This window comes from Oncorhynchus mykiss, chromosome 2 (assembly GCF_057628025.1).
Source record: "Oncorhynchus mykiss isolate SJ-2025 chromosome 2, ASM5762802v1, whole genome shotgun sequence".
In the NCBI taxonomy this organism is placed as follows: Eukaryota; Metazoa; Chordata; class Actinopteri; order Salmoniformes; family Salmonidae; genus Oncorhynchus; species Oncorhynchus mykiss.
The window spans coordinates 37,811,776-37,833,737 of NC_143023.1; the positions used below are offsets into that span (position 1 = coordinate 37,811,776).

Below are 21,962 nucleotides of genomic sequence, written 5' to 3' on the forward strand. Positions count from 1 at the left end.
TCTGCTTATCTTAATTGGCGTAAAGGTCATAATCGAAGTAAGCACACCGCTGACTAAAACCAGATATCTGAGCAATCTTTCAAATGATTAGGGCATGTAAACACCTTTAATTGGAGTTCCAGTGGTGTATTGGATCTGTGCATGTCCTACACCAGCTTTTCAAGCCTCCCTCTTTTGCGTGAGTGAAGAGAGTTCGAAAAAAACTCAAAGTATGCATCATAGAAATCCAGGTAACGGCCAAAATAATGGAAACACTTGAGTAAATGAGGGATACAGTGTATTGAAAGCAGGTGCTTCCCCAGGTAGTTACAGGTAGTTAAGCAATTAACATCCCATCATGCTTAGTGTCATGTATATAATTGCTGGGTAGGCCATTATTTTGGCTACCATGGCTGGATGACAATGCTCCTATCCACAGGGCATGGGTTTTCACTGAATGGTTTGATGAGCATGAAAATGATGGCCATCTCAGTCACCAGATCTTAACCCAATTGAACACTTATGAGAGACTCTGGAGTGGCGTCTGAGACGACGTTTTTCTACCACCGTCAACAAAACACCAAATTATGAAATTACTCTTCGAAGAATGGTGTCGTATCCCTCCAATAAGGTTCCGGACACTTGTAGAATCTATGCCAAGGCGCACTGAAGCTGTTCTGGCTCGTGGTGGCCCAACGATCTATTAAGATGCTTTACGTTGGTGTTTCCTTTATTTTGTCAGTTACCTATAGTTTTCACATACAAACTTTATGTGTCCAAACACAGAATCAAATAGGCTTCCCAGAAATAAGATGGTGGGTATGGTTTATTTTGACTGCCGATTTTCTGAATGTATCAAAGTCCCATGTAAAAGGGATTATTAAGGAAACAATTATTCTTGTAACGCATGTAAACATTTTAATAGAACTATTGTATTAATCTGAGTATTCACAATAATCACATTATTGTGTTCCTGTAAACAAACCCAATGAAGGGAAGAAGGAAGGATTCATTTGAAAAGTATTCAAACATGACTTACATTGCAGGGTGCGCTCCACAGAATGCCTACGTCTCCTTCAGGAATGGGCCTGTGCACATTTAAAGTAATTACTCTTTGAGACAGACAGGCGATCCATACGTGGACAGTGCAGCGAGAGCAAGTGCAGGGCATTAAACAAGCATTCATTCTGGGACGCCCCCTGCATGCCAATCATTTTAAGTGTGGCCTTTCTCTGTTGGTCATATATCACTGTACAACAATCAGACTGGTAATGTTGAGGGTCTCTTGTTCTCATAGGAGATACTTTGCAAAATGCCATACAATCTATAGTAGGTACAAGTATAATTTGGTTGAATGAAATCCAAATAATTTGTGATATAAGCAATATGTGAATGGAAGTGACATAACTAATGTTACATTTCACTATTTTGACATATATAATGACACCATGTTGGGACTATATGTGAATGTTTTCATGTATCCAGGATGTAAGGGTGAGGAACAATCCCATGAAAAATCAGAGGGTTTTCTGTATTACCACCAAAGGCAGCCTTACCCTCTCCTCAACCCTAATGTCTGACATTTAGAATAGATCACTTTAGACATTCAGGGTATTGCTGTTTCTAAGCTGCAATGCTCATGTATGTTTCCGTAATATATTTCACCGTCTAGACATCGCATTGTCGTAGAGGGCGGCTGTTAAGCTGCTATTTCCTGTGTTTATTTCCAATCCTAGAGGTCACTGATGCACCTCTCACCTCAATGTTCTTGGGCCTTAGCAGAATGACTCAGCAGTGCCTTTGACATTTCCCCATATTTCCCCCATTTCCAGTGTAATGAGCTCACTGCACATTTGCTATCCCTGGCTGACGTCATGTTTTAGATGGTATCAGGATGGCAGAAGGGATGATTGTATGAAAGGATTCCATTCGCATATGAAGACTATAATCTTAAAGATAATATGAAAAGGTAATGGTATAGGAAACCTACAAAATATGAGCAAGATCCCCCTCTACAGTTTAGAAAATGCTGTCAAAATGCTGTGCTGATAAACATTTACAATACATGTTTCACTTAAGGGAATATATATATATATATATATCTCACGAAGCACACAGAAGAAATACAAACAATGAGAACATTGCCATGCCAACATGACAACATCTCTGTCCAGTTATAGAATATTCTGCTAGGCTCGAATCATATACATACTGTATAACAAAAATACACAGAATAATAATTCCTTAGATCTAAAATGATTAGCATGGACAAATATGACAAGCATTGTTTACTTTCCGACGTCAGAGTAATTCATACGTTGCAGATGTCTCGTTACATTTACATGTGATTGTTGTGACATCCTTCCGCTGACTCATCTAAGCAAATAATAGTCACTGATTAAAGGCTATTGTTCCTCATGCAAATTGTATAATCTCAAGTTTACCCTTGATGTCATGCACCTAATTAACCAGTTTCAAAATTGCTCTTTTTTTAGTGCAGAATATAGATCAGATTTCTCACTCTGTATATTGTGTGTACTGTAATATCAGGTTGAAGTTTAAAGGTTAAGGGCTGTTGTTTGTGAGATTGAATTTTCTACGCTTGACTGACTCCTGCTCTGCTGGACTTGTAGCCAGCGATTCACTATTCATTTTCATCACATCTTCGAGCAATATGCAAACCACACTACTAGTGATCAAATGAACAGTGACAGATTTTAGTACCAATGTCTATAAGCCTCCAGTAAGCGGCGCATTATGAAATCATGTATAACCTTCGTACTGTATATAGACTGAGCCATGATATGAACACTAAAATGCATTATACACAGATGGTTCATAGACAGTGTTATTGCACCCAATTGTGGAGTCAAACCCCATGTCATGACATAGAAGACAGTGGTTAACCAAAAAAGACTGGCAGTTAGAACAGAACTATAACACCGTGGAACCAAACCGAGCGCTACTATGAGTAACTGGAAACCGTTACATTTTTTATTTTACCTTTATTTAACTAGGCCAGTCAGTTAAGAACAAATTCTTATTTACAATGACGGCCTACCGGGGAACAGTGAGTTAAATGCCTTATTCAGGGGCAGAACGACAGGAATTTGATCCAGCAAAATTGTGGTTACTGGCCCCATGCTCTAACCACTAGCCTACCTGCCATGAACAAATCAATCTTATAAAAAATACTGAGGGGAAAGTTGAGAGTGAAAAAATATACATTTGAGAAAAACACTGCGGCGAAACTACTCATTAACTCTCTTTGATAGAGAATTGATTTTGGAGAATACGCGTGCTGATTAGACCGAGGACCAATCAAACACTTCATTCTTGATAAAAAATAAAAGGTCAGGTGTCATCCAATCACATCGCAGATTGGCAGGCCCCTTGCTGACAACATAAACTGCTATTACTATGACAGCCATCCCAGGCCTTCTAAGATTCTCGCTCACTTCTGTAGTGGTGACCTGAGGGAAGGGTACTGTTCTGAACGTTGGATGGAATGCCCTTCTGCCAATGCTATGGTTCATGCATGCATCGCTAATAGCTTAGCTGATCTGCAGCGACAATCCCAAGTCGCCCACTAACCTCCACTCCCCCATTCAATTCCTCTCCCGTGCCTCCCCATCAATGATAATCTCCATCTCAAGTCCCATCTATCTTCGTCTGGGTACATGCAGAAGGGCAGGCCTTAAGTGATTCATATACTCTGTGGTTAACCATAGTGCACCCCGGGGACAGTAGACGGTTAAACATTCCTTTAGATGGAGGAGGATACCCAGGTTGTCTTATATAGCACACAGAGAGGCCAGAGAGGGATCTTCAGGTGCTTTCACTGTGTTAACTAAATTGACAGTGGCTTCCAACCTCCAAGCTATCAGTCAATGGTGGGAGTGAGCGAGTGCAGTAAACGCGGAAGCTCGAGAGGTATCTCTCTGCAATGGTTTGGCCCAGGGAGGTTTGTTTTAGCACCCCCCCCCCCCCCGCCATGAAACCTCACACACAATGCAGGGAAGGATTCACACGACCAGACCTGACATTTGCAGCGCACCCATAACAATAAGGTGCCTGATTAAAAAGGCAGACTGAAATCATACCACGCCCTGTACATTGTACTAAGTCCCAGCTAAATAGGATTTAAACCCCGTGCCGCCCACTGATACCTTCGGTGTCAAATCCTGATTACTATAAAGAGGAGGAGAAAAGGTCTCGCTGTTGTAATGTCTGTGTAACAAGGGGTGTCTTAGAGCTGCGTAGTTACACCAGGATACACAGTCCGTGGACAGATAAGGCTGTATTTTTATAGAGAAGGCGGAGGAAACTGCTCCGTTGAATGCCATGCTATTTGAAAGGCGACGCAATAAAGGCTCTGTTTTTATCTTGCTTGGGGCAATGCACAAAAGAAGCGAGCATAGCAACGTGGCAGGTTTTAAAATTGGGATCAAAAGGTTCAAGCTAATTAACAAACTAAATAAGAGTCTCCCAAGCTGCGTCTGCTCTCTCTCTCTCCCCGTCCCTCTCCGTCTCCCTCCAGTCTGGAGGGAAAAATAATGGATGGGAGACCATAACGGTGTGTGTGTGTTTGTGTGTGTATGCATGTGTGGGATGGGAATGGAAAGAGGATACCTAGTCAGTTGCACAACTGAATGCATTTAACTCAACCCCTCTGAATCAGAGAGGTGTGGGGACACATTTTCCACCAACAGGATCGGTTCCAATTAACCATGCTATAGAGAACCATGACCCACAAAATAAAATGGCTGTCAAAATCCAGGAAAGCACACTTCCGGCTGCTATAATAGTCCCAGGAGGCTGCTGGGGAGAGACAGGGAGACGGATAACTGACTTTATCATGCGTGCAAGCTGTTTTTGGTTATGTTCAATTCAATATATTACCTCAATACTTCACACTGAATACATAAGAGTAATCTAGAAAAACATCAACAGTTAATACTGAAACTCTACTCAATAAAACTCCTGCCCAACTCAAGTTTTTGGCTAATTTCTTCAGAACTAGACGGACGCATTGATGTGGGGGTTGCTCAATATTATTTATTGAAACAGTTATCAGAAGCAAATGCTTGCCGCAGATCTTTCACTGTGGAGCGCACACTTTGTAGTATGATATGAAAACACCATCTGGTGTGGGAACACAGCTAGGCTAGCTGTGTAGCTAAAAGGCGCTACTGTGTCAACCTTACGGTTAGGGATATCCGTTACATTAATCCCCAATGGATTTTGGTTTTAATAATCATTACCTAGCATGCATAATGCAACAGCTCTACTAATGTACACGGCAGGTGTACTCTTTCTTGAGACAACGTATAGCATCATCATGGTGTTTCCCGTTGTGTCAACGTTTTCATAAGGCCTTATATTAAACCTTTCCTATTATGGTCTTTCATTAGAATTTCATTAGATTATGTCAAAATAGTGACACTAATATGTCACTTACGCTGACATATTTCTGGATTCATAACACGTAACACATGAATATGAAAGTTCCTAACAGTAGCCTTATATTTCAGTATATTGCCTGGAGTGTTTGCTTGTTTGTAGGGTAACATTGTGTCTCCTATGGAGCAGAAACAGTGTGTTCTGATGACAGCGGAGGATTGGAAAGAACACATTCTGAGACAGGGCCCTCTCCTGAACAATATGAACATCTGCCGTTTCTCATCAGCTATATTCAAGCTAATGACGGGCCGCAAGTTTGCTGACAGTGAATGGAATTGGATTGTGTACAAGAGCCCCTGTGAGACCAGACATATGTTCTGGAGTGTGTTTGTGGATGGAGTTCTTGTGAGTGTGCGTTTTATATATATATATATAGAGAGAGAGAGATGCTGAGAGAGAGAGAGAGAGAGAGATGCTGAGAGAGAGAGAGAGAGAGAGAGAGAGAGAGAGAGAGAGAGAGAGAGGCATGAGTTATTAAGTGAAGACGTTGTGTATATTGTGCCTGTGTGGGCGAGTGAAGTGTGTTTTTGACAGGTAGAATAACTGTTGTATCCTTCTTCCCTTTCAATCTCCGTATCTGTCTCTGCGTCGCTAACAGAGACCACTGCATCACACACATTAAAGGAGCCCACTCTCGCTGGATACAATTGTACTGTGACCTCTCCCCGTCTTTGTTCGTATGCACCGCAACAACTCCCAGGCTGCTAGCCTAGCGCTCTGCCAAGAGGATTCTCCCTGCTTGCAGCCTCCTCTTCTGTCTAGGGACAGATTAAATTCACATAAATTAGTCGTTTTCCACTCTGGCAATCGATGGCCATCTTAATTCCACACAACTGTTGATGTGTTCACCTCTTGCTGTTGCCTTTCTTTATCTTTTATTTTATTTCACCTTTATTTAACCAGGTAAGCTAGTTGAGAACAAGTTCTCATTTACAACTGCGACCTGGCCAAGATAAAGCAAAGCAGTGCGACAGAAACAACATGGAGTTACATGGAATAAACAAGTGTACCGTCAACACAATAGGAAAAAAAAGAAAGTCTATATACAGTGTGTGCAAATGGCATGAGGAGGTATGGCAATAAATAGGCCATAGTAGCAAAGTAATTACAATTTAGCAGATTAACACTGGAGTGATAGATGAGCAGATGATGGTGTGTAAGTAGTGATACTGGTGTGCAAAAGAGCAGCAAAGTAAATAAAAACAATATGGGGTTGAGGTAGGTAGATTGGGTGGGCTATTTACAGATGGACTATGTGCAGCAATCAGTTAGCTGCTCAGATAGCTGATGTTTAAAGTTAGTGAGGGAAATATAAGTCTCCAGCTTCAGCGATTTTTGCAATTAGTTCCAGTCACTGGCAGCAGAGAACTTTAAGGAAAGGCGGCCAAAGGAGATGTTGGCTTTGGGGATGACCAGTGAGATATACCTGCTGGAGCACGTGCTACGGGTGGGTGTTGTTATCGTGACCAGTGAGCTGAGATAAGGCGTAGCTTTACCTAGCATAGACTTATAGATGGTCTGGAGCCAGTGGGTCTGGCAACGAATATGTAGTGAAGGCCAGCCGACTAGAGCATACAGGTCGCAGTGGTGGGTGGTATAAGGCGCTTTGGTAACAATACTGTGATAGACTGCATCCAATTTGCTGAGTAGAGTATTGGAAGCTCTTTTGTAGATGACATCGCCGAAGTCGAGGATCGGTAGGATAGTCAGTTTTACTAGGGTAAGTTTGGCGCCGTGAGTGAAGGAGGCTTTGTTGCGAAATAGAAAGCCGATTCTAGATTTGATTTTGGATTGGAGATATTTGATATGAATCTGGAAGGAGAGTTTACAGTCTAGCCAGGCACCTAGGTATTTGGAGTTGTCCACGTATTCTAGGTCAGAACCGTCCAGAGTAGTGATGCTAGTCGGGCGGGCGGGTGAGGGCAGCGAACGGTTGAAAAGCATGCATTTGGTTTTGCTAGTGTTTAAGAGCAGTTGGAGGCCACGGAAAGAGTTTTGTATGGCATTGAAGCTCGTTTGGAGGTTAGTTAACACAGTGTCCAAGGAAGGGCCAGATGTATACAGAATGGTGTCGTCTGCGTAGAGGTGGATCAGGGAATCACCCGCAGCAAGAGCGACATCGTTGATATACAGTGGGGCAAAAAAGTATTTAGTCAGCCACCAATTGTGCAAGTTCTCCCATTTAAAAAGATGAGAGGCCTGTAATTTACATCATAGGTACACTTCAACTATGACAGACAAAATGAGGGGAAAAAAATCCAGAAAATCACATTGTAGGATTTTTAATGAATTTATTTGCAAATTATGGTGGAAAATAAGTATTTGGTCACCTACAAACAAGCAAGATGTCTGGCTCTCACAGACCTGTAACTTCTTCTTTAAGAGGCTCCTCTGTCCTCCACTCGTGACCTGTATTAATGACACCTGTTTGAACTTGTTATCAGTATAAAAGACACCTGTCCACAACATCAAACAGTCACACTCCAAACTCCACTATGGCCAAGACCAAAGAGCTGTCGAAGGACACCAGAAACAAAATTGTAGACCTGCACCAGGCTGGGAAGACTGAATCTGCAATAGGTAAGCAGCTTGGTTTGAAGAAATCAACTGTGGGAGCAATTATTAGGAAATGGAAGACATACAAGACCACTGATCATCTCCCTCGATCTGGGGCTCTACGGAAGATCTCACCCCATGGGGTCAAAATGATCACAAGAACGGTGAGCAAAAATCCCAGAACCACACGGGGGGCCTAGTGAATGACCTGCAGAGAGCTGGGACCAAAGTAACAAAGCCTACCATCAGTAACACACTATGCCGCCAGGGACTCAAATCCTGCAGTGCCAGACGTGTCTCCCTGCTTAAGCCAGTACATGTCCAGGCCCGTCTGAAGTTTGCTAGAGAGCATTTGTATGATCCAGAAGAAGATTGGGAGAATGTCATATGGTCAGTTGAAACCAAAATATAACTTTTTGGTAAAAACTCAACTCGTCGTGTTTGGATAACAAAGAATGCTGAGTTGCATCCAAAGAACACCATACCTACTGTGAAGCATGGGGGTGGAAAAATCATGCTTTGGGGCTGTTTTTCTGCAAAGGGACCAGTGCGACTGATCCGTGTAAAGGAAAGAATGAATGGGGCCATGTATCGTGAGATTTTGAGTGAAAACCTCCTGCCATCAGCAAGGGCATTGAAGATGAAACGTGGCTGGGTCTTTCAGCATGACAATGATCCCAAACACACCGCCCGGGCAACGAAGGAGTGGCTTCGTAAGAAGCATTTCAAGGTCCTGGAGTGGCCTAGCCAGTCTCCAGATCTCTACCCCATAGAAAATCTTTGGAGGGAGTTGAAAGTCCGTGTTGCCCAGCAACAGCCCAAAAACATCACTGCTCTAGAGGAGATCTGCATGGAGGAATGGGCCAAAATACCAGAAACGTGTGTGTGAAAACCTTGTGAAGACTTACAGAAAACTTTTGACCTCTTGTCATTGCCAACAAAGGGTATATAACAAAGTATTGAGAAACGTTTGTTATTGACCAAATACTTATTTTCCACCATAATTTGCAAATAAATTCATAAAAAATCATACAATGTGATTTTCTGGAATTTTTTTCTCATTTTGTCTATCATAGTTGAAGTGTACATATGATGAAAATTACAGGCCTCTCTCATCTTTTTAAGTGGGAGAACTTGCACAATTGGTGACTGACTAAATACTTTTTTGACCCACTGTATACAGAGAAAAGAGTCAGCCCGAGAATTGAACCCTGTTCACCACTATCTTTCTCTCTTCTTTCTGTTGTCGGGATTCTGATTGCACACAACGGCCTTTTTCCCAACCTTTTGAAATATTGGCGAGTCCTTAAAAATGAGAAGTTTGCATGAACCCCGGTGAGGAGGATCTAGGCAAGTGTGTGTATGTGAGAGATAGTGAGTGAGTGAGTGAGAGAGAGAGTGAACGGAGAGTGCTCTCCTTCTCGCCTGCATTCTGGAGAAGCTAATCACGTGAAGAACATTTTCTGGTTGGAAGGGATAAATACCAGCCTCTGAAGTGACTCGTCGTGTTTGGAGAATTTCAACCGATCAGCAGGTCTAATTCTCCTCACAGAAGTGTGTGGCTTTGGAACAGTCACAATGCATACAGCAGGAAATACATATTGAGACTTCTCGACTGCAATTTCACACACAAAATGTATTTAGGTAGTGTTTTCCCCAAAGCATAAATTACATTTGGGGAGACAAAATGAAAAAGCAGACATCGGCTGTTTGAGGAAGGGCAAAAGGGAGCAAAATAAATGAAAGTGATGTCATATCATGAGGAAGATTGATTGACTGGCCATGATGAAGTATTAGGTACAGTAGATAAAGTAATTGAATATTCAATACATCCCTGTCTGGCACTTAAAAGCAGCATTCAGAAATAAAAGAGACAAGAGACTATAAATTAGTTTAATTAATCTTCTGCCTACAACTAAAATGAAATAAGCATAACTATAAGTATCTATTAAAAGGTTTGTGGGCTGGTTTGTAATTTCATTGCTTCTCAGCATAAGCATTGGCTGCTCTATGACAGTGAGGCATGAGAGTGAGCCATCCATTATATATAAAATCATTGCCATTGTTCTAAGCTGTTGAAAAATTAATATGTCTCTTTACCTACTGTTCAGGTATTTATATAGTTGCATTGCATCACTTAGCTTTCAGTAACTTCCCTCTAAACTTGTCATTTTACATTCTAAAATGGGTGCTATAGCCTACCTCATGACAAATTAAGTGTACTCAAAGCTCAGTGGTTGGCTGAATTTGTTACATAACCATTGGCGTCCATTGAAGTTGGCATAACTTAAAGACGAAGTCCGGGATCTTAAGCACAACTACGAATTGGATTCATCACATATCAAACTCAATTTAAAAGGAACCACCAGCTTTCATGTTCTGAGCAAGGAACTTAAACGTTAGCTTTCTTACATGGCACATATTGCACTTTTACTTTCGCATTATTTAAACCAAATTGAACATGTTTCATTATTTATTTGAGGCTAAATTGATTTTATTGATGTATTATATTAAGTTAAAATAAGTGTTCATTCAGTATTGTTGTAATTGTCATTATTACAAATACATGTTAAAATTTTTAAAAATTGGCCGATTAATCTGTAACGGCTTTTTTAGGTCCATCAATAATAGGTATCGATATCGGCGTTGAAAAACCATAGTCGGTCAACCTCTACTTTGAATAGCGGGTAGTTAGAACGCAAGAATGCTTCTTTTTGCGAGACTGTCCTTGAAAGAGATCATGTCTCGATTTGTTTAGAATTTTCTCAATGGCATGCTGTAGAGAAACAGATTAGGCCGTTGGTCTAGTCTCTGACAAAGCACAAGCAAATGCCTGAATTCATGACTATTGTACAGTGTTGCACCATTTAACATGGTCCTTGTTTCCACGTATGACTGAGAGAATCAATTTAATCATGAGCACCGGTAGACACAATCAATCGGTGTCTGAGCTTCACTGATTACAAGCTAAAACCAGACCTCATTGTCAACCAGGGTAGCCTAGCAAAAAATATACTAAAATCACTCTATCCACCATAGAAATGATGGTATGAACACTAGTTGTTTAGCAGGGTAAATATAAGAAAAAGAAGAGAAGAGGGAGGACGCTGAAGGTTAGGAGGAATAAAATAGGCCTAGATATAGTAGAATGAGACTTCTCTCTTTTCTTCCCTCAGACGTTTACAGGCCTGCAGAAGGAGCGCGATTGACCATCTGGCCCTCAGTATGGAGCTATGCACTGTAAAAACACTCAAATCAATGGAAACAACTCCACCTTGGATGCCCACCATTACACAGATGGTGTACTTGGAGAGAACTGCTTAGGCTTCCTAACGAAGAGCAGACACTGCACAGACAGAACACCCCACGCCACTGGCCCGCCACCACCACCCACTTCCAGTGAATGTTGCTTGCTTGTTTGCTATTGTAACGTATTGTTCCCACGCTGACCGGCGACCATGAACTACAGCAGGGCCCTCTGGTGGTCTGTTGATAAATGGCTTTGACCCGGAATTTGAGTGTGTGAAAAGTATACTCGTACACACTCACACACATACCCACAGATACACTCTCTTAACGTCACACATAATGCACATGCACACAGCGGAGTCGTTTCAACTAAACCTAGAGTATGGCAAGCTAAATTGACTCCAGCCATTATCACCGTGTTGCTGTAGTGTCACTCACCTCAGTCAATAGGGGACTTAACACTCCACAAACAAGCTATACAAGAATTCACTGCTACGCACCGGGATTAAAACTCTAGTTTCATGTCAAGTCAAACAGCAGTTACCTAGCCAAAGCCATCTTTACGTGCTGTTCCCTGCAGCTGCATCGATACACTCTCCATTACTCTAGCCAGCCAGGTTACCACATGGTCCTAAAGTCAACCCGCTAATATCACTAAACTGCATTTGGCTTTTAAGGGTTGGAATGATTTTACTAGCCTATTTTTAATTGTTGATGTTGAGCTAGGTTATGGTGACTGCCAATTGACACCCCTTACACACAGATAGTCTAGGGTATAACATGTACCATACATGAGCATGCGATGATGCCAGTAGACAAAACATACAGTAGATTACGTGCAGACAGACATACAAACCCATTAAAAGGCATTCAGAAATTAACTTAAAAATTAATGTTTACAGAGACAGTGTTATTGACATAGATGTCACTATATTATTACTGTATAAAATATGCCTAAGTAGTACAGTAGACACAACCAGCTCACACACATACAGTGGGACAAAAAAGTATTTAGTCAGCCACCAATTGTGCAAGTTCTCCCACTTAAAAAGATGAGAGAGGCCTGTCAGACAAAATGAGAAAAAAAATCCAGAAAATCACATTGTAGGATTTTTAATGAATTTATTTGCAAATTTTGGTGGAAAATAAGTATTTGGTCAATAACAAAAATGTATCTAAATACTTTGTTATATACCCTTTGTTGGCAATGACAGAGGTCAAACGTTTTCTGTAAGTCTTCACAAGGTTTTCACACACTGTTGCTGGTCTTTTGGCCCATTCCTGCATGCAGATCTTCTCTAGAGCAGTGATGTTTTGGGGCTGTTGCTGGGCAACACGGACTTTCAACTCCCTCCAAAGATTTTCTATGGGGTTGAGATCTGGAGACTGGCTAGGCCACTCCAGTATCTTGAAATGCTACTTACGAAGCCACTCCTTCGTTGCCCTGGCGGTGTGTTTGGGATCATTGTCATGCTGAAAGACCCAGCCACGTTTCATCTTCAATGCCCTTGCTGATGGTAGGCTTTGTTACTTTGGTCCCAGCTCTCTGCAGGTCATTCACTAGGTCCCCCCGTGTGGTTCTGGGATTTTTGCTCACCGTTCTTGTTATCATTTTGACTCCACAGGGTGAGATCTTGCGTGGAGCCCCAGATCGAGGGAGATTATCAGTGGTCTTGTATGTCTTCCATTTCCTAATAATTGCTCCCACAGTTGATTTCTTCAAACCAAGCTGCTTACCTATTGCAGATTCAGTCTTCCCAGCCTGGTGCAGGTCTACAATTTTGTTTCTGGTGTCCTTTGACAGCTCTTTGGTCTTGGCCATAGTGGAGTTGGGAGTGTGACTGTTTGAGGTTGTGGACAGGTGTCTTTTATACTGATAACAAGTTCAAACAGGTGTCATTAATACAGGTCACGAGTGGAGGACAGAGGAGCCTCTTAAAGAAGAAGTTACAGGTCTGTGAGAGCCAGAAATCTTGCTTGTTTGTAGGTGACCAAATACTTATTTTCCACCATAATTTGCAAATAAATTCATTAAAAATCCTACAATGTGATTTTCTGGATTTTTTCCCCTCATTTTGTCTGTCATAGTTGAAGTGTACCTATGATGACAATGACAGGCCTGTCTCATCTTTTTAAGTGGGAGAACTTGCACAATTGGTGGCTGACTAAATACTTTTTTGCCCCACTGTACTCTCACACACATTCTGACGGGTTCACGTACACATTTTTGTTCATGTGGACATGAACTCAAATTCAGCACATTTTCTTGGCACATCCTTCTCATCTAGAAGAAAAATCTAAATTATATTCACAAAAAAAATTGCAATAACGCAGCTGTAGCACATTTCAAGGTACATTTGTCTCAGGCTGTAATAGAAAAAAATGGAATTCTTCAATTTGCATCACTAAAACACAGCAGAGTCTGCGCAGCATCTAAGAAATCACAACTCTCCACAACAGTGTCATAGCTGTTCACAATGCTGCAGTCAATCATCAAGACATGACCAGCCAGAAACGATGACAAACCACATCTGTAATACTCAATACAATGCATAGTTTTCTAGTGAGGCATCATGGTTTGGCTTGCTCTCAATATTTTTCTAATAATTTATATAGGAAAATATACATGTATAGGCTGCTCATTTCAACTACCAGAAATCAACATTTACTTATCCAAATATTTGATTATTTAGAATGTGTACTGTATGGCCTATATGACTGTCTTATTGGTTATTTGTTGACAGGTTAGAAACTAGACTATGGTGTAGCCTAATAACTATGTAAGACATAGGCCTGCCTCTTCTTTAAAAACAAATGGACTGGATTTGGGCAAAATAAAATACAACAAGAATAGAATACAATAGTGTTTGTTCACTATTTTACATAATGACTGGTTAGGGTATCTGTTAAAACAAAATATTCACATTTGTCCTGGGCCCTATCATTTAAATTGAGCCTTTTATAGCTACGTTAATGTCGACTAATGCCATTTTGAGTAATTGTCCTGCATGGCACCGAGCCACTTGTCAAAAGCGATTTGCCTTGGGACAAAAACCTATTGATCTTCATTCTGTCCCTCTCTCCTCCCGGAACAAAACGCTTCATCGTATCGCCGCGCTCAGAATGAGAATTCTCACATTGTTTTACTTGGAGTGATTCCAAAAGACAGCGGCAGCATCACGTGCTCACTTGTATCATCACATTAACCGTAAAGCAAGGGGGAAAGATTTGGAAAGAAAAGGCACTAGAGATCAACGCAGGAGTTGCTTACAAACTTCCTTCACTCCATAGGCCTTCGCGTCATGCGGCTGTCCAAAGCAGGCGACACTTGTGCCATCTCAGCACACGGGGCCCCTTAATATGTGTTGTTGTTCCTTATTTGCCATCTCTTAAGTGCAATAAGATGTTTGGGTTGTGCATATGCATATTGTATTGCTATGCAAACTTTATCTACTTTTTCAAACATTTTTGATACAATGTGGTTGAATCGAAGCCTCCTGACATGAAGTCACAATAGTGGCACAGCATTTAATCCAATGTATCACTGTCATATAAACTATTGTGGGCTATAGTCTCTGCAATATTGTTTTAGATGCACACAATCATCTGATGGCATACCTTTGAAATGGGCGTAAAATATATATATATATATTATAGATGAAGGGCAAGACCGTTATTCCAAAAACCACAGATGCTGCACAAGCACAGATAGAGACCCTCACTTTGCTAAATAGATAGGATTTCCACTCCAAGAACGAAACTGATTCTTTACCTATAGCCGGTCCATATTGCAGATAAATAGACAATTAATGACACTTACCTATTCGAATGACATGAGGCATCCCACAAGAGTACTGAATCCAAAAGAGACATAGAATGGCCGATGTCCAGTATTCCACAATCGAACTCCGGGCAGACAACAAAGTGTTTCGCATGATTGTAAAGTCGTGTGATCCACTTTTTAAAATTCCAAAGTCGCTTCAGTGTTGCTCATCAAATTTGAATTCGACGGAGTCATATGTGGGTTTGTGTGTCTGCGACAAATGGGCTCTCATTGTACTTGGTGCAACATTCTCTCAATGCTTTGAACGGCTTGTCAAGATTATACCCCAGTTACACACACAGGCGGATCAGTGTTACACCTGCGAATGCTGGCTGCTACAATTAGCCTGCACGAGTCTGTATCCCTTCCCCTCCTACCGTTGATGCTATTTGTCTGCTGGCTCGAGAACAACCGGGCTGGATTCCCGTACAAACGCGGAAGGGGACTGCGCCTGCGGTACTTTTGGTCGCCTCCAACGATGCTCTGACCGGTGTTAGACACAAGAAGCCTTGAAAACCTGTTTCTTAATAAGTTTCCTCAGAATTCATGCAAGCTCATAACATATTTCAAATATATAAAATATCAGTGTTGATTTGAAATATTACATTTGTCAAAAATGTAGCTTTAGCCAAATTGTAGTTATTATCATGCTGATTATTGTCTAAATGGTAATTAATGTTCATCTAGAAAAAATGACTCGAAAGGTTTAAGAAAAGCTTCTTCATGATGCAGTAGTCATTGCTGTCTGTTTTTCTCATAGCGTGGTGAAGGAAAAACCTATTGCGCTTCAAGTTTTAGAAAAATCAATAACAAAATATCCGTGCACGACCAGAATGGCTTTTTAAAAATGGAATGCTTGTTCAACTCGCAACCTGTGCGTGGTTGGACAGATTCACTGGTGATGATGTTTTTTGGTACTGAGCAAAGCTTGGGTTGTGGGAGCTAGAGCCACCAGCCTTATTCAATAGTGCCACTAGAGGCACTTGAATCATTAGGCATAAATCACAATATGTCCATGAAACATTTGACACGTGAGATTATACCTCCAGATTACTAAATGTTCAATTATTACTTATTTTACATCTATGTGTTGATGGTGCACTTTTGGTTAGATTAATGTTCCCTAAAAAACTGTTGAAATGTTCAGTATAAATATCTTGTTTGTCAAAAATAATCAATGGTGCATTGCTTCAAATGCATATTCTGCCAATTATACCTAAACAATTGCAATGAAACACACTACAAAAGTTTCCCCTTTTAATCTAACAGTGTATAGTCTACTCATCCCACTGAGTCATAGGCCGCTCAAATGTAAAGTTGTCTCTATGGTAAAAAAGTGCAGCCATGTCCTCACTCCATTCAGGCCTAATCAACATGTTGAAAGACAAAGAAAGCCTGCGAACAAATGTAGCAGGAAACGATTGAACGAACGGGTTGAATTGTGTATTCACATGTTGGGAGATAATAGTCTGGCAGTGGGGCGTGGGCCACTGACAAAGCAGACTGATCATCATGGTTATTCGGAAATCTCTGTCTGCGTCAATGAGCACATTCAACTCACGTAACTGCTTAGTGCCTTTCTGTCTGTCAATTTGTCATGCTTTTATATGGAGCCGTCCGTCGCAAGACGGTGGGTGAAACATGATTGCGATCGCATAGAGAGTGTGCCACCGCCTGCAGTGCACAGCCCCCTCTCTCCGCCGTAGGTACAGTAGTGACTGTGTGGAAGTATCAAGTCACATCACACGTGTATTAATCTACGCGGTGATACACAGTACTGTATTATTTACTGCCATGAAACATTCCAGTGAAAAACGCACATTAATTATATCAGCTTGTCACCTTGTTAGAAATTGAATTGATATTTTAATGAAGGAAAGGCTGAGAGTGAAATGTTGGTATCTCTAGACTGAGTCTCTACCTCTTATCTCTGCACTTGGTTTACATATTGAAATATAAAGGGATTTAAAAGATTCTGTTGGAGATACTCAGTCTGAAGATGGCGAAATGGCGATCTAGTCTTAATGAGCGTATGAATGCACTGATGGGGGAATGGCTTGGACCATTGGTTTTATATTCCTATTTTGAATGGTGGGGGGGGGGGGGGGGGGCTGCTTGTATCATAGGGCATGCGAGCTAAAATAACTATAACTGTCTCTGCCACTGCATATTCTTGTCTTGAGGAGCAGACCCTTGGCACAATAAAAGGACTATCAATGTGAGTTATGTGGCCCTGCTCTCACATTATCAAGATTAATTGACTGCTGCTATTTCAAATACAAAATGTACACCGCTTCAGCAAACAATACATTCTGGGGGTCTGGGGGTGCCCTCTATAGAGAGCCTCGTGGCAGTGCTCACCATCACCCAGACTGATCAATGAATCTGATCGATGACAATGATCAGACAGGTGTGTCATCACCCAAGATGTGGTGGGATGCTATGGGAAACTATGGGATACACGCAAGCTATCGCATAGATAGACCTGGGTTCAAATACTATTTGAAAGCATGTCAAATATTTGAGCTGAGCTTGATTGAGCTTGCCTGGAGCAATGGAACCAATATAAAAGTCTCAAAAGAGTAAACCCCGCTCAACTGGCACTCCAGGCACCCTAAAGCAAACCCTCAAAGCATTTGGAAGACTTCAAATATATGAACCCAGGTCTGCAATCACAATCACCCAGTCACGCAGCACTCCTCCCCTGACAAGATGTACAGTTGATGTCAGAAGTCATTAAAACCCGTTTTTCAACCACTCCGCAAATTTCTTGTTAACAAACTATAGTTTTGGCAAGTCGGTTAGGACATCTACCTTGTGCAATGACACACATGATTTTTTCCAACAATTGTTTACAGACAGTTTATTTTACTTATTCACTGTATAACAATTCCAGTGGGTCAGAAGTTTCCTGTGCCTTTCAACAGCGTGGAAATGGTCCAGAAAAAAGATGTCATGGCTTTAGAAGCTTCTGATAGGCTAATTGACATAATTTGAGTCAATTGGAGGTGTAACTGTGGATGTATTTCAAGGCCTACCTTCAAACTCAGTGCCTCTTTGCTTGACATCATTGGAAAATCAAAAGAAATCAGCCAAGACCTCAGAAACAAAATTGTAAATCTCCACAAGTCTGCTTCATCCTTGGGAGCAATTTCCAAACACCTGAAGGTACCACATGCATCTGTACAAACAATATTATGTAAATATAAACACCATGGGACCACGCAGCCGTCATACCGCTCAGGAAGGAGACACGTTCTGTCTCCTAGAGATGAACGTACTTTGGTGTGAAAAGTGAAAATCAATCCCTGAACAACAGCAAAGGACCTTGTGAAGATGCTGGAGGAAACAGGTACAAAAGTATCTATATCCACAGTAAAACGAGTCCTATATCAATATAACCTGAAAGGCCGCTCAGCAAGGAAGAAGCCACTGCTCCAAACAGCCATAAAAAAGCCAGACTACGGTTTGCAACTTCACATGGGGACAAAGATTGTACTTTTTGGAGAAACGTCCTCTGGTCTGATGAAACAGAAATAGAACTGTTTGGCCATAATGACCATCGTTATGTTTGGAGGAAAAAGGGTGAGGCTTGCAAGCCGAAGAACACCATCCCAACCGTGAAGCACAGGGGTGGCAGCATCATGTTGTGGGGGTGCTTTGCTGCAGGAAGGTACTGGTGCACTTCACAACATAGATGGCATCATGAGGCAGGAAACTTATGTGGATATATTGAGGCAACATCTTCAGACATCAGTCTGGAAGTTAAAGCTTGGTCGCAAATGGGTCTTCCAAATGGACAATGACCCCAAGCATACTTCCAAAGTTGAGACAAAATGGCTTAAGGACAACAAAGTCAAGTTATTTGAGTGGCTATAACAAAGCCCTGACCTCAACCCTATAGAACATGTGTGGGCAGAACTGAATAAGCATGTGCGAGCAAGGAGGCCTACAAACCTGACTCAGTTACACCAGCTCTGTCAGGAGGAATGGGCCAAAAATGTGGGAAGCTTGTGGTAGGCTACCCGAAACGTTTGACCCAAGTTAATCAATTTAAAGGCAATGCTACCAAATACTAAATGAGTGTATGTAAACTTCTGACCCGCTGGGATTGTGATGAAAGAAATAAAAGCTGAAATAAATTATTCTCTCTACTATTATTCTGACATTTCACATTCTTAAAATAAAGTGGTGATCCTGACTGACCTAAAACAGGGAATTTTTACTAGGATTAAATGGCAGGAATTGTGAAACTGAGTTTAAATGTATTTGGCTAAGGTGTATGTAAACTTCCGACTTCAACCGTAAGTCCTTCTCTGTAACACAACGAGGTGGATATAATGCAAAATAAATATTGTCAGATAGTTTGTTGAATATAACAGGGATAATGAGTGGAAATTTAAATGACATCGGATGCTCATATTATTCCATGCTGGGTTAATAACTACCTCTCGATGGCACCCCCTGATTCTCTCTCTCTCTATGAGGTATTATCCATAATAAGGAAAGGTGCATTACTCAATTCTGTTCTAAACATGAATGGCCTGCTGGCAAACACAATACAACATTGGAAAAAGTAAAAGGGCGGTAAAACATTAAAACACCAGTGAATATTGGTTTACAAAGTCATTTTGGGGATAGTTTATTTGGTAGTCTTCACTTGGATGTATACCTGGTATAACCAATGATTTATTTATACACTAGATGACTGACAGAGGGAGCTGTTTTGAAGCACTTCGTAAAAAATATTTGGGAAGTCATAGAAATACCTTTCTTAATGTGTACATTTGTTTTGCCATTTTTTATTTGTTATTCTATTACAGACACCTTAACACATACTTTTCAATTATATTATGTTAGCGAAACATAAACGTTTAAAATGTTCCTTAAAGTATAATTTTTTTGAAAGTTCTAATGTTGCTGACCCCACTACAACAAAAAGTAATTAAATACATTGAATTATGTCCTTGAAACATTTAATTGAAATACTGTAGAATTCCATTCATTCCTATGGAGGACTGCTTCTTCTGGGTAGTGCCAATATGGCAGACCGGTGGCTTCAAACCCTCTCATTGGCCAATACATATCATCAACAATCCAGAGTTTATAATGTAAGTATTTTTTTATTATGTGAAAGAAGGGTTGGAGTTTTGGTCAGAATCTGTATGAACACTACTGTTGTGGTGTTACTGGGCAGCCTATATGACCAAAAATCATTACACATCGGCCAAGCAGTAAATTAAAAGATAATTCAACCTGACAGCTGTTAAGTCACACGTTCAGATATGACGACAGTTTGAGTGTGCTTCTGTCCTGGTGAAATGATTGCCTTCGCATTTACAAGCTAGCAGACTTTTGCGATCAATGACTTGTCTGGAGAGTCAGTCATAGCTAATGGTTCAGAAAACACCAAGTTCCCCCTGTAAAACTAGAAACATCGACAAGTGTTGCACTTAGTTGACTGGATTGATCAGCTCATTTTTGTTTTGGAGTGACGGTAACAGAATAGAAAGACACGATCAATGCTTCTCCCAAGGCGCCTTTCAGTGGCTGCTTATAACCAAGGCCTGGGATTGGCTAGGATGAGTTGTGCAATCCACAGTGTTAGATTCTTCATAATTATTTTGATAAATTGCTGTGCTGCTATTGAGCTGCAAAAATGAATCATGTGAAACATTTGTTCTCATTGATTTTCATTCTCTCTTTAAGAAGATTATAAAAGGCATCTCCACCAGGCAGAAGATAATGTTGGAGATCGAACGTCTCCCTACAACAAAAGGTGAATAGGAACCCGGCTTTCAGAAATACTACAGTCTAATATGGTTATGAATTGGGTGTCAGGTTTTTCGAGCGTCTCCTTTGAAATAAACCACTTCTTTGATGACAAAGCTTTGAATGGTGTTGTGAAGTGGTTTAAAACACAATCTTATGATTGGTTTCATCAAATCCAACAATCTACTTTCCAGACCATAAATGGAAATTGTTTGGGCCCAAAGGAAATTTAAAATGAGATTCAAACAAAAATGTTAAAAATATTTTTAAAAGTTATGTGCTGCAAATTCAAAAGTATGTTTAGCCTGATTGATATGGTAATTTATTTGCATACTGTGGCAATGTAGTGTAGCAAACGTAACTCAACACCAAGCAACCTTGTCAAGAGGTTTGGATCTGTTCATGATACGGCTAAAGTCTTGTGTTGACAGACGCTGGACCCTGGTTTCTAAGGGATATACGAATAAACGGCATTATGGACAGACATTTAGACCGTGTTACTTCTATGTCGTTCTATACATCTTGATAAAGGCCTTGTCTCGTCGATCCCTCCTCTCAGAACTTATTTTCCAATGCATGTTGAGGAGGTGGTAAGGAGAGAGGATGTGAGGAATATAGAACAAAAATAATTGAGGAAGGGCCCACAGTGTCTCCCTCCAGAACTTTTCAATCATTTCTCACCCTATGTCTGTACTGGTCAAAAATATAATCTTATAGTCTACATTGTTTAGCATGGTCATGCTGAACCACAAATATTTGAACTTCACCTCCCTAACACATACTGTAAGCCTGTCAACGCTGTGTGTTTGTGGCGACTCCATCATCCTGCCATAACGTCCTTGCCGCTTTAGTGGGCAGACAGATAATTAAATGTTGATTTACTCTCTTCAACTTTACTAAAGCAATATCGCCCTACTGCTTTGCTCACTGTTGACAGGTTGAACTCTTGCCGTGGCCTAGTCGCGTATGATTCAAGGCAGCGTGCCATCTGCAGATGAGGTTATGAGGAATTGGCAAAATTCTGGCTCTGATCACAGCGTTTATATGCTGTGGGCTCAGGCCCGTTCTGGCTCGGAGCTGGAGACTGAGTTGAAGATCTATGTGGTGCGCCTGACATTTG

At 41.0% G+C, this 21,962-nt stretch overlaps 1 protein-coding gene across 1 annotated transcript in view; it reads right to left on the reverse strand.

Annotated features, from left to right (window-relative positions):
• The window catches only part of LOC110489131 (glutamate receptor ionotropic, kainate 3), a 121,493-nt gene extending 105,504 nt beyond the window's left edge, over positions 1–15,989 (reverse strand). The window contains exon 1 of the mRNA XM_090198886.1: positions 15,068–15,989. Coding sequence (XP_090055012.1) covers positions 15,068–15,182 — 115 coding nt within the window. The 5' untranslated portion in view covers positions 15,183–15,989. The remainder of the gene's footprint in view (positions 1–15,067) is intronic.
• Between the last annotated feature and the right edge of the window lie 5,973 nt (positions 15,990–21,962).